Consider the following 15000-nt stretch of genomic DNA (forward strand, 5'->3'; position numbering starts at 1 on the left):
GAAAAGAGTAAGAAAGGAGGAAGGGAGGGAGAAGGAGAGGGGAAGGAACAAAGAAAGGGATGGATAAAGGAACGGTGTAGAAAGGAGGAAGAAAGAGAGAGAGAAAGGAAAAGGGAAGAAATGAGGGAGAAAAAGAGGGAAGAGGAGGAGGGAAGAAAGGAGAGAGAAAGAAAGGGGGAAAAGGGAAGAGGAAGAAAGAGGGAGTAAGAAATGAGGAAAAAAGAAGGGAGGAAAGGAAATGTGAGAAAGGACGGGGAAAAGAGAAGAGAAAAAAGGGAAGAAGAGGTGGAGAGAAACAGATAAAGAAGAGACAAAAGTATTGAGATAGTAAGATAGACGGGAGGTAGGGTGGAAGGGGGAAAGATGGATAGACATATGAATCGATGTTTAGATAGATAGATATCTATATAACTAGATAGCTAGATTAATAGGTGTTCATAGAATGAGAGAGAATAAGAGAGAGAGAGAGAGAGAGAGAGAGATAGATAGATTGATAGATAGATAGATAGATAGATAGATAGATAGAGAGAGAGAGAGAGAGAGGGAAGAGAAGAGAAGAGAAGAGAAGAGAAGAGAGAGAGAGAGAGAGAGAGAGAGAGAGAGAGAGAGAGAGAGAGAGAGAGAGAGAGAGAGAGAAGAGAAGAGAAGAGAAGAGAGAGAGAGAGAGAGAGAGAGAGAGAGAGAGAGAAGAGAAGAAACAGAGAGAGAAAGAGAGAAACCAAGGGAAGAGAGAAAAAGACAGACAGACAAACAGACAGACAGAAATACATAAAGCCCAAACCCAGACAAGACAAGTCCTCACTCGCAACCCACGGACAATAGCTGTTGCATTGTTGCAGCGGCATTGCAAGGGACGCGGCAGGAGCACGCAATCATATGAAAAGTGACCCCGAAATACTCTGGGATATCGCTTACTCCTTCTCCTTTTCAAACGCTTCAGCCTCGGGAGTTTTCAACTGGCATTTGGTGCGTCGGTCTCCGTTCGTTGCTAAATTCGCCTGTTGCAAATCGTCGCCGTTTGCAATGTGGGTTTATTTCTGCTTTTCCACGTGGGTGTTTGTGGTCTGGCTTATAAGATATGAATTATCATTATCGCCATCATTGTTTCTGTTATTTTCATAATTTCATTATTACAATTATTATTATCATTGATAATGATAATATCCTTATTATTCCCATCATTATTATTATTGTTGTTTTGTTGTTGTTGTTGCTGTTGCTGTTATTGTCATTATTATTATTATCATTATTATTAACATTATTATCATTATCATCATTATGATCATAATTATTATTATGATCATAAATATCATTATCATGATCATAATTATCATCATTATTTTCATGATGATGATAATTATTAACATTATTACTATTTCCATTATTGTTATCATCATCATCATCATCAGAATTATCTATCATCATTACAATCATTATTATCATCATAACTTTTATCATCATCAGAGAGAGAGAAAAAAAGACAAAGAGAAAGAAGAAGAAGAAGAAAAAGAAGAAGAGGAAAAAATATCAAGAAGATAACCTTTTCTGAGGATACTTGAGGAAAGAATGACTCTTGGCTCTTTGACTTCGCGGTCCTGCCTCGCGTGGCATGCAGGGCGGGCTGAGGGTAGATTAACGTCGGGTTAAAGTTGGGTTGTGGTCGGGTCAAGGTCGGGTTTAAGTTGGGTTATGGGTGGGTTATAGTTGGTTAAGGTCGGGTTATGGATGGTTTAGGTTGGGTTATGGTTGGTTTAGGTTGGTTAAGGTCGGGTTAAAGTCGGGTTAAGGTCGGGTTATAGTTTGGTTAAGGTCGGGTTAAAGTCGGGTTATGGTTGGTTAAGGTCGGGTTAAAGTCGGGTTATGGTCGGTTAATGTCGGTTTATAGTTGGTTAAGGTCGGGTTAATATCGGGTCGAAATCCGAATGAGGTCGGGTTACGGTGCCGGATTGAATAGGGTTATGATCGGGTTTAGGTCGGATTGTGTGGATTTAAAGCCGGATAAAGGTCAGGATAAGGTCGGGTATGGTCGTGTTATAAAGCTAATAAAGGGAACAAATAGAATAACAAAAAAAAAAAAAAAAAATCTAAAAAAAAACAACAACAACAACAAAATTAAGACATTAGGAACAAGCCACTTTACTCTTATTACTCGAAAACAAAAGTAAAAATTAAAGATATTTTGTGTCAGTAAACAGTCACAAAGTCGTCACAGAAGTCATGACAACATTCTCCAGAACAGGAAGACGTTTAATGCATTTACATTTTCGTCTAATAAACCAAAGGAGCATTAAAACAAGACGAAATAAAATGGCATAGTGTGTATTCAGGTTATATATACAGACAAAGACATGGGTATGTATTATCATCATTGTTATCTTTATCAACAAGATCGTCATTATCATCATCATGAAGCTTTTTGTTATCACCATCATCATTATCATCATCATCATTATCATCATCATTATCATCATCATTATCATTATCCCTATCTTTGTAATCAACATTGTCATTCTTATCACCTTTATCATCACCATCATTAGCACTATCATAATCACCACTGCTCACCATCATCAATATCATTTTTATCTCAATCATCAGCAACACCAACACCACCATTATCACCATCGTCGTCATCATATCGTGACCACAACCATCATCATCATTACCTCATTATAATTACAACCACCGTCATCATCATCATAATCACCGCCAGTAGGCCACCATCGCTAATATTAGCACCATTATCATCATCATCTTTATTATCATTATCGTCACTACCTTTGCCATCACCATCATAAACACCACCACAATCATCATTATCATTATCGTTATCATTATTACTGTCGTTTTCTACCATTGCATGAAATTACAATTTTGCCACACTAAATGTTGACTAAGTGAAATATGGCGTAGTGATGCCGTAGATGTATTCAGCATATTAGGATCAGAAATATCTTGTATTTTTCATTTGCATCAACTGGTATTTGAAAAAGAATCTTTTCTCTAAGTTTTGGTGTTTAAAAGTTTATATATATACATATATGCATATATATATATACAGAAATATGATATATATATGTATTTATATATGTATGTATATTGTATATATATATATATATATATATATATATATATATATATATATATGTATGTATATATATATTATATATATAAATATATATATATATATATATATATATATATATATATATATATATATATATATATATATAAATGCATATCCACACACACACACTGATATATACCACCCATATATATCTATATATTTTCTGTCTACCTATCTATATATTTTTTGTCTATCTATCTAGCCATCTATCTGCTTATCTATCTATCTATCTATCTATATGCATATCTATACATGAATTTATATATACACAAACTATGTATACCTAATTATCTCCACATAGAATTGAAATGTATCGCCGGAAAAAAAAATAAACCATATTCTCTGATTAAATTTTTTGGTCATTATTTTCAAATAAACCCACTTTAATGATGCCATTTCGAAGAAGGAACCAGTTAAATCGTTAATCAGATAATGGGTTTATCCTGTTTTATGGGACAAAAGCAAGAAATCCATTTTCTCACTTAACACAAAATAACTACATGAAGTTTCGCATTATGCTCCAACTTTTGTCTGTGTATATCTTTTTTTTTCAGTTTTAATAGAAATGTTTTACTCTTTGTTACGGATTCAGAAATGCTAAAACACACTCTATGATACACTCTCACAAACGAGGATAAGGACGTCATTTTTTCCTTATTTTATTTCTCTCTCTTTCTGTGTCTCTGTCTGTCTGTCTGTTTGTCTCACTTTTCCTTCGCCTCCTCTTTCTCCCACCTCTCTCTCTCTCTCTCTCTTACTTTCTTTCATCCTCTTTCACTCTCTTATTCTCTCTTTTTTTACTCCCTCTTTACTCTCTCTATCAGTCTCTCTTTCTCACACACACACAGTTATATCTACATCTATCTATCTATCTATATATGTATACATATACATACATACATATATATATATATATAAACACAACCATATATATATTTATATATATAGATAGATAAATAGATAGATCTTAGGGTGGGAATGTACGTCCACCCACATACACATCCCTCCCACACACACAAACAAACACATATGAACACACACACACACACGCAAACACACAAACGTCTTTACAGCATGGTAGTGGAATGAAGTTTATCTAACGTCGCGAATATGAAAAGACATATGTACAAAAGACACGCAAAAATCTCGTAGGACACTGTGGTATATGTTTTCTGAATTTATGTGTCATGAGGGCTTCCCTTTTTTCAGATCTACGAAAACTATATTCATTATAAAGATGTTATATCTACCTATTTGAGAGAGAGAGAAATAAACTTAGTCGGTCTGTCATTAATATATGAATAAAGGAATAGATAGATGAATGAGTGAATAAATAAGTAAATGGTTGGGTGAATGATGACGAAAGAATAAATGGATAGATGAATAGATAAATAGAGAAACAAAATAATAAGTAAATAAATAAATAAATAAATTGATAGATAGATAAGTAGATACAAAATCAAAACAAAAAATAAAGAAATATAAAATGAAAAGATAGATAAGCAAGTGACTTAATGATGATTAAATACATAAATAAGATAAGTTTAAAAACTTGCTTTGTTGCATTAACGCATTCTTCAACATCACTCTCATAGAAAAACTTTTCAAATATTTCTTCATTTTCTGCTTCATTTTCTACCTGTTGCTCGTACACTTCTGGGTAGTGGAACTAGTTATGGATTTTTTGCTAACTACTCTATGTATATATTTTTATATATAGCCGTAGATAGATATTTTCTATAAGGGAGAGACGTAAGTGGATGAATATATATATAAACAGGGAATTGGTTGAATGTATGAGAGTGATAGATAAGTGGTTGATATTATTAAAGGTATGAATTGATAGATGAAATTAAAGAAACGAGGGAAGAGAAATTGATTCAAATGCATACACAGCTGTCTGCATCTCGTGTATGTACACATCCTGCACACACACACGCACATATATGCACACTCACATATATAATATTACCTATACACACACACACACAGATTTTCCGTTTATTCACACACACACACACACACACAGAGCTTTCCTCCACCCACCCACCCACCGACACACACATACACACACACACAACCCCCCCCCCCCCCCCACCGACACACACACACACACGCATCCCCCCTCCCCCCACCGAAACACACACACACACAAACACACACACACACAAACACACACACACACACACATCTCCCACTCCCCCCATCTCTCCTTCCCACACACACAGACTCTCTCTCTCCCCTCGGGCAATGGGCTAACACGAAATATCACTTTAATCCTATTCACTCCAGCAGGGGAATCCAGGAATTCACCTTAGAATTAAATAGCCTTTTGTAAATACTTTCCCCAGCCTCTGCTCCTGGAGGTAAGCTTCTCTCACTCTGGAATATTAGCTTGTGAAGAGGAACGAATTACCGAGGATTCTTACCAGGGTTATTACTGGTATTATTAGGATCAGCCATTCGGGTGAGCATGTTATATTTTCCTTTCTTGGAAATGTAATTTGGGAGAGAGAGAGAGAGAAAGAGAGAGAAAGAGAGAGATAGATAGATAGATAGATAGATAGATAGATAGATAGATAAATAGATAGATCGATAGATAGATAGAAAGATAGATAGATAGATAGATAGATAAATAGATAGATAGATAGATAGGGAGATAGATATATATATAGATAGATAGATAGATAGATAGATAGAGAGTGAAACAGATAGAGAGAGAAAGATAGACAGATAGACTGATAAAGAGGTAGGAAGAGATAGTCAGACAAATAGATAAATAGATAGAGAGAAATAGTAGAGAGATATACCGACTGATAAATTTATATAGATACAGATATCGCTAGATAGAGAGATAAATAGGGAGATAGATGGACAGACATTTAAGTAGGTACGTACTATATACACGATAGAGGAAATCACTGACAGCTAATTTAGATCAAGATTTTAATCTGTTTCATTTCCTTGTTAAAACTATTTCATGTGTGTATGGATGCGTGTGTGTCTGGGTTTGTGTTTAAATGTGTCTACGTTTTTGCGCCTGTGTTTGTGTATGTATGTGTGTCTGTGTATGTCTGTACAAGTCTATTAGTGTGTTCCTGAGTCTGTGTGTATATATATATATATATATATATATATATATATATATATATATATGTGTGTGTATGTGTATGTATCTGTGTTTTGTGTATGTATGTCCATGTCCGTGCATCTGTGTCTGTATGCCTGTGTAAGTATGTATGTATGTTTATAGCCTCGCGAACATACCACACCGCTGAGGCCATTTCTCCACAGATATGGGAGAAAGTGTGGGCCCGGTGAAGAAATTCTATTCCATTATGTTATTCCGATATGGATTGTTTCTCGAAAAGCAACTTCCACAGACATCATTCCACAATTCTTGACCCCAAAAAGAACCCCAAAAAAGGACCCAAGTTTGCGTAATTCGATAGGCTAGTCCGTGGTTTGATATTCTTAATATATTCGAACTTATCCTAATTAAAGTTATTATTGCTTAGAGAGATAATTAGGCTTATGATTAGAAGATGAGGTAGATGGTTATTCCTGTCATCGATCAGTTGTTGTGAGAGGTTCTGTCTGCATCTTTATTTGAACCTGAAATCCGGTGTCTCTGAAATGCTGTGTCCTGACATTTCTTGCCATGAAGTCCCTTGCTTTGAAATCCCTTGCCAAAAAATGATTGCCTAAAATCCGCTGCTCTGAAGTGTCTTGTCATGAAATCCGCTACTTTGAAATCTATACCTTACTATCTCTTGTCATGAAATACCTAGTCCTGAAATAATTTGCGCTGAAGTCCTTTGCTCTGAAGTCCTCTGTCCTGAAAACTCGTGTCCTGAAGTCCCTTACGCTAAGGTCTCATATCGTGAGATCCCTTAAACTAAGATTCGTTGCCCTGAAATATCTTGCTTTGTACTCCCTTACGTTGACATTCCTCGTCCTGAAATCTGAAGTCCTTGGCCCTGAAATTGGCCGCAGGAGGTTTCTCATCACTCTTGCACAGGGAGTTGGTGGCGTGAGTAACCCAAGCCAGTTATGTGTCGATTAAGTTTTCTATAGAGAGAACTCTCCTTTTTTTGTCTGTCTTTCTTTCTTTGCCTCTGTCTGTCTGTGTAGCTGTCTGTCCGTCTCTTTCTCTTTCTCTCTCCTCTCTGTCTGTCTGTCTGTCTGTCTGTCTGTCTGGTTCTCTCTCTCTCTCGCTCCCTCCCTCCCTCTCTCTCTCTCTCTCTCTCTCTCTCTCTCTGTCTCTCTCTCTCTCTCTCTCTCTCTCTCTCTCTCTCTCTCTCTCTCTCTCTCCTCTTCCCTCCCCCCTTCCCTTCTCTCTCTTTCCCATGCGTTTAATCAAGACGATATCGACCTCATATGATGCATTCTGTACAAGTCATTTTTCCAAAGAGCTAGTAAGGAACAAAGTAATAATTAAAAAGAACTAGTAAAGGAGGTAGTAATTATGAAAAATAGCTAGTAATGAAGAAAATAATGAAAATTAAGGAACGAGATAATCAGAATGGCCGTATAATGGAAAAAAGAGAGAATTTTCCGGAGAAACAAATTATTTAACACGACATCTATCCGTGAATTGTTCCTCATACTGTGCCAAAACGTTACAAATACTAAAACAAAATGTCAAACAAAATTACACACACACACACACACACACACACACACTAACACACACACACACACACACGCACACACACACACACGCACACTAACACACGCACACACACACACACACACACACGCACACACACACACGCACACAAATACATCAGCGGGGATGGTAAATTTGTTACTGAAAGCTAGATTATCAGAGCTTTTACAGAATTACATAGTGAGAAGGAAGTGTTGTAGAAATACTCTTCAAGTGCAGTATCCTTGCAATTTTATATTTTTGCAACTACGTCATATCTTGCGTTAGATAGTGTTTTTTTTTGTTACATATTCAAAGCATAATTCCTTTCTCAGCAAAGAGAATGGATGGAAAGCAATTTATATAAACACAAACGATAAATGCAAATGCAAATACCGGATGTAATTTATGTGAATTACACAACATAATTACAAAATATAAGTAAGATACAATTCTAAGTCCTTCGCGTAGTACAATATCTCTAAGATAGCTACGTAGATTAGTTTGAAGATCTCAAAGATAAAGGTGTTTCAGATTGTATCTTGCATATGATTATTTCCTTATTCATTTATATATCATTATTTTTTTGTTGGGGGGAGGGGGGATCCTATAAAAAAAAATCATTTTCATTCATTCCTTTTCACATCTTAGCGAAGGAATACTAGAATCCTAGTAAGAATATATTTTTTTGATTCACTCTCATTCACGAATTTCATAGGAATGGCCCATTTTGAGGATCCCAGGAACGAAGGAAATATTCATTCTCATTCTTTTGTTTTCACACTACATTGAATATATCTCCCGGAGAAATGCGTGTTTCGAGTATCCATATGCCAGAGAAATTATCCATTTTCATTCATTATTTTCCTCAATTATTCTATTTTCTCATCCATGATCTTCCTCATTCATTTTGTTTCTCTGTATGGAAAGAAAAAAGATAATATATAATTTTCATTCCTTCCTTCTCCAGGAATGTTATGGTTGTACAATCTGTTTTCAAGAGTAACGAAGATTTTATTCAGTCGTTAACAATTTACGTAGGACCTTATGTTTTGAGGATACCGTATAATACATAAGGTATATATGTGATTATGTATGTATTATTTTATATGGCATATATGTGAAAATGTATGTGTATTATCTGATATGTGATATATGTGCTTATGTGTGTGTTATTTCATATGGTATATAGGTGATAATGTATGTATATTATCTTCTATGGTATACATGTGATTGTGTGTATGTATGTGATATTGTATCTGATGTGGGTATGTATACATGCAAGAGTGTGTATCTACATATTTTATCTTTATGTGCATTTTTCTTTGTGTACATTCGTGTGTATGCGTGTGAATATGGACTCGTTGTGAGCGAGTGGTCGGCAGGAGACACTCATCCCGTGTTTGTGATAAAGTCAAAGTTCACAGACACTATCATCGGGCATCTCATTCTGAACACCTAAAGTTAATTTCCGTTTGCCACGCACGTCGCTTCGGGTGATTACGTGAAAGAGAAATAAATATGAGATATATTTACGATGAATGTTTTTAAACGTACTGATGTACATGTATATATACACATGGGTATGTACACACAAACATGTTGGGAATTTGTGTGTGTACATATTCACACTTAAGGAGAGCACAAACACAAGCATACACACGCACAAACACGAAGATAAAAATTCACTCTGGGACAAACAAACACCACACTCAGACACACACACACAAACAAAAAACACCCTCTGGTGCACAAAAACAAATACAAACACACACACACACAATCAACCAACACAAAAAAAACAACAACACATAAACACAATTACAGTAAAGACAACAAGACAAAAAAAAAAAAAAAATCACACAAAAAAAAACACATTAATATTAAAAAAACCATCACAAATGAAAAGGGAGAGTTCCAACTGATCCCCGCGGCTGCCTTCAGAGTATTTCTTCATTCGGGATAATTTAAGCAGGGACGCAACGGTAATACAGAGGCAGTTCGAGAGATCATAATGATTTACGACGAGGGGAAAGGGAACGCATTTCGGGGTAGAGGGAAAGGGGGAATGGGGGTCGGAAGAGGAGAGAGAGAGAGAGAGAGGGAAAGAGAGATAGTGAGGAGGGAGAAGGGAGAGAGAGAGTAAGGAGAGGGAAGGAAGGAGGGTGGGAAAGGGAAACGAGGAAGGAGGGTGGGAGGGAGGTAGAGAGAGAGAGGGACAGAGCCCGAGAGATTGATAATTAGATAGATAAGTAGATAGACAGACAGAGACAGAAAGAAAACGGTAGAGAAAAAAAAAAACGTAAACGGGAAATCCAGCATAACTAAACACAAACAACGAAACACCAAAGAACAAACAAACAAACAAACAAACAAACAAACAAACAAAAGACTTCAACTCCCACATAAAAAAAAAAATCCATTATCAAACCAGAAACGGAACCCATTTACACTTCCCTTCACCCCTCCCCCCCATCTTCCCCTATATTACCCACCCCACCCGAGCCTTTAAAATAACTGACCACTCTCTTCACAAACAAAACTTCCCATGCCCTGTATTACCCAACTAGCCAGTGAAAATAGGGGAAACTAACCAGCCTGTTTGCAACATTGCAAGCATAGTCCGCGACCTCTCTTTCCCTCTCTCTATAATGTCCAGTCAGGTCACCGTGCCCTTTTAAGATAAGGAAATTGACCGCTGTCTCTTTATAGATAGAATCCCTCCCTCGCCCTACACTATCCAAACGGGGTCATGGCGTCAAAATAATAATAAATGATAATAATGATAATAATAATGATAATAATAATAATATGATAATAATAAAATAACTTAATGATAAAATAAGATGATAATAATAAAACAGTGATAATGATATGATAATAAATGTTAACAGAAATGAAAAATGATGATAAGATAAACAAAAATATTGATAGAATAATAATGAAATGATAATAACAATAACGTCAAAATGTCAAATCAATAATAATAATAATAATCATTTTGATAATAACAATGATGATAATGATAACAATTATTTCATCAAATCAGTGAAAAGAATGAGAAAAATAGTAACAGTAACAGTAATAACAAAACAAAAATAGCAATGATAATAATGAAAATGATAATTATAATAATAATGATATTGATAATGGTAATAATAAAATAAAAAATAAGGGTGAGAGTCAAAACGTCACCCCCCCTCCTCCTCCACCCCCTTTTGGACACCCCCCCCCTTTGGGACACCCAACCATCCCGTCAAAGCTAACTGAACTGACTATTTACGAGGAGACCCTGGCACTCTATCTCCCCTCCCCTGATACCCAACCGGTCACCCTACCCCATCAACATAAACCAAATATACCAGATATTTCATAATGAATGAATTAACCCCCCCTCTCTTTGCTAACAGATCTCCCCCTCCCCCCACCTTACTCTCCCCACATCCCACCCCTATGCCCTTATACCGATATAAGTGAACTGACCCCTCTCTTTACTAAGAGATCTCTCTCCCTCCCCCCACTCACATACCCATTACCCTTCCGTCCCCATCGAAACAAGTGAATTGACCCCTCTCTTTGCAAGTAGATCTCTCCCCCCCGCTCACATACCCCATACCCTACCGTCCCCATCAAAACAAGTGAATTGACCCCTCTCTTTGCAAGTAGATCTCTCCCCCTTATTCTACCTACATCCCACCCCTCCACCCTTATACCAACCTGCCATCCCCCGTCGAAACAAGTGAACCGTCCACTCTCTTTGCAATCAGAAACCCCCCCTCCCTCCCCCCTTACCCCCCTCCTACCCCACCCTCAAACCGCCCTCATCTAAATATAGGAATCGATCTGTCACTTTACAAACAGAACTTAAAAGATAATCAAGAGAGCTGGACGACAATTAAATACTCCATTCCCTCGTTGACAATGTTCAGTTTACTTGAGCTAAATGAGAGCAGCTCGGAGGCTTGGGTATTATGGGGAAGGGAACGTTCATTGGCAGGGGGGGTGGGGAGGGAGGGAGGGAGGGAGGGAGGGAGAGGTAGTGAGAGAGTAAGAGTGAGGGTATGGAGGGAGGGAGGGAGAGAGGGAGGGAGGGAGGGAATGAGGGAAGGAGAGGTAATGAGAGAGGAAGAGTGAGGGTAGAGAGGGAGGGTGGGAGGGAGGGAGGGAATGAGGGAAGGAGAGGTAGTGAGAGAGGAAGAGTGAGGGTAGGGAGGGAGGGAGGGAGGGAGGGAGTGGGGAGGTATTGAGAGAGGAAGAGTGAGGGTAGGGAGGGAGGGAGGGAGGGAGGGAATGAGGGAAGGAGAGGTAATGAGAGAGGAAGAGTGAGGGTAGAGAGGGAGGGTGGGAGGGAGGCAGGGAATGAGGGAAGGAGAGGTAGTGAGAGAGGAAGAGTGAGGGTAGAGAGGGAGGAAGGAAGGGGGGGAGGGAGGGAATGAGGGAAGGAGAGGTAGTGAGAGAGGAAGAGTGAGGGTAGAGAGGGAGGGAGGGAGGGAGGGAGAGGAAGTGAGGTAGGGAATGAGGGACGGTGAGGGAGAGAGGGAGGAAGGGACGAGGGAAGAGAAGAAGAGGATGGAGGAGGGGAAGTAGAAGAGGGAAGGAGAAGGGAGGAGGGAGGTAGAGAGGAAGAAAAGAGGAGGGAAGGAAATAAGGAGGGAATAAATAAGAGGAAAGGTAAAAGGTTAAGAAAGAGGAAGGCAGAGAGAGAGAGAGAGAGAGAGAGAGAGAGAGAGAGAGAGAGAGAGAGAGAGAGAGAGAGAGAGAGAGAGAGAGAGAGAGAGAGAGAGAGAGAGAGAGAGAGAGAGAGAGAGAGAGAGAGAGAGAGAGAGAGAGAGAGAGAGAGAGAAAGAGAGAGAGGGAGAGAGAAAGATAGATTGATATCGACAGATAGTGGAGAAGACGAGAGAGAGAAAGGAAGCAACATGAATAAATAAGCAAATAAGCAGTCACAGAAATAAAAGAACACTACCAAGAATCAAGAAAAAAAACCCCAAAAAACCGAAATTCCCTCCTGAGCGAAAGCCCTTTCCTCTACCCCGTCCATAATCCCTCCCATCCCTCCTATGCCCTCCACCCTCCTCCAATCCTGAGGGTTAGACCAGCCCTCCACTGTCCTCTCCCGTCTCTCCATCATTCCCCCATCCCTCCCACGTTCCTCTTACCCCTCCCCCCCACGCTCCTCCCTGTCCCTCCCACCCCTCCACCCCCTCCCTTCCATCCCTGAACCACCCCTTCCCCTCCTTCCTCCATCCCTCCCCCACTCTCCTTCCCTCTACCCCCCTCCCCCCACCTCCTTCCCTCTACCCCCTTTCCTCCAACCCCCCCTCTCCCCTCCCTCCCTCTCTCCCTCTCTCCCTGAACCCTTCCGCAAATCCACCCCTCCCCCCTCTCCTTCCCTCTACCCCTCCCCCCTTCCTCCACCCCGCCCTCCCTCCCGCTCCCTCCCTCCCTCCCTCCCTCCCTCCCTCAACCCTTCCGCAAATCCCCCCTCCCCCCTCTCCTTCCCTCTACCCCCCTTCCTCCAACCCCCCCTCCCCCCTCCCTCCCTCCCTCCCTCCCTCCCTCCCTGAACCCTTCCGCAAATCCACCCCTCCCCCTCCTCTCCTTCTCTCTACCCCCCTCCCCACTCCCCGTCCCTCCCCGTCCCTCCTTCCCTGCCTCCCTCCCTGAACCCTTCCGCAAATCCACCCCTCCCCCTTCCTCCTTCCTCCAACCCCCCTCCCCCTCCCTCCCTCCCTCCGTGAACCCTTCCGCAAATCCACCCAGGGCCCACCGTAGACAAGGAGGGCACCGAGGATCCGAGGGGCAACCAATCTCCTTAAGATATCTCTCGAGTTCCTGTCAGCGCCTTGATGTCAAAAGGACTTCAACGGCGAATCATCAGACGTCGAGTGGACGGTCGCGCGGGGGGGTGGGGGGTTGGGGTGGGGGTTGGGTGGGGAGGGGGGGGGGGAGGAGGACTCGAGGTATCCGGGACATCAGAAGGAAGGGAATTCTGATCGGGAAATACCATTTTTTTTTTTTAATGATTTAAAAACAGATATATATGTATTTTTTTTGTTTTTTGTTGTTTTTTTATTTATTTATTTGTCTGTATTTGGTTATTTGGGTTATTGACTATTTTTTCTTATTTATCTATCTTTTTATCTATTAGTTATTTATTTATTTATCAAAATTTATTATATCTCTATTCTATCTGTTTATTTATTTACATTTTTTTTTTTTTGCGTGGGAGAGATTTTGAAATCGAAGGTCGAATTTTCTTCCTTTTTTCATTTGTGCTTTTTTGCGCTAGTTTGATTTCGAATTCAGAAGTCGATGATCGGAATGGCGTGGGGGGGGGGGGGTGGTCGAGGGGGGGGTAGGGTAGAGGGTATGGGGGTTGTTAAGGGGAGAGATTTCATTGATTTTTCTTTTGTTCCTGTTATTATTAGTGTTATTATCCTGAAGTAATTTTTTGTGACTGTTACTGGCAATGCTGTTATCATCATTGTTATTGTTAAGATCTTTATCATTGCTTTCGTTATTATTATTTTTCGTTAATATTATTGTTAGTTTGTTATCATTATTACCATCATCATTATTATTCTCATTAATTGTTGTTATTATCCTTATTATCGTCTTCACTTCTGCAGCATACATATTCTTTAATATATCTATTTTATAAATATATCTATTACTATCACTTATTTTTCTAAAACTTACGGATTTATACACACACACGCACACACACACACACACACACACACACACACACACACACACACACACACATATATATATATATATGTATGTATGCAGGTATATTTCAATAAACTGTTTTGCAAAGTTATTTTAAAACCAATGGATAATCGTCTAATACTTTCAAACCAAACAAACAAAACAAACAACACAGAAAACAACACCTAACAACTCACACCCGCAGCTCTATATCTCAAGTCCCTCTCCCTCTCTCTTCTCCCCCACAGGATGCGTCGCGGGCGTGGGCGTGTCGACGACGCCCGCAGGCCCCGTGCTGGTGGAACCTCCCGCGGGCGTGGTCACCTTCACCAACACCTCGGGCGTGGTGCTCAACTGCCTGGCGAAGGGAGACCCGCCGCCGCAGATCGCCTGGTTCCACCTCAACCACTCGCCCGTCACCAATGTCCCGGGCGTCAGGGAGGTGGGTCCGCCCGGCCGCTCGGCTGTCGGGGCCTCTGGCCGTCTGTGTCCGCTTATATGTATT

General features: G+C 39.8%; 1 protein-coding gene across 1 annotated transcript in view; it reads left to right on the top strand.

Annotated features, from left to right (window-relative positions):
* LOC125047903 (Down syndrome cell adhesion molecule-like protein Dscam2) overlaps positions 1 to 15000 on the top strand; it is a 372111-nt gene that overhangs the window by 23912 nt on the left and 333199 nt on the right. The window contains exon 2 of the mRNA XM_047646450.1: positions 14744 to 14937. Within this exon, the coding sequence (XP_047502406.1) occupies positions 14744 to 14937 (194 nt within the window). The remainder of the gene's footprint in view (positions 1 to 14743; positions 14938 to 15000) is intronic.

The sequence above is a fragment of the Penaeus chinensis genome, chromosome 42 (assembly GCF_019202785.1).
Source record: "Penaeus chinensis breed Huanghai No. 1 chromosome 42, ASM1920278v2, whole genome shotgun sequence".
NCBI lineage: Eukaryota > Metazoa > Arthropoda > Malacostraca > Decapoda > Penaeidae > Penaeus > Penaeus chinensis.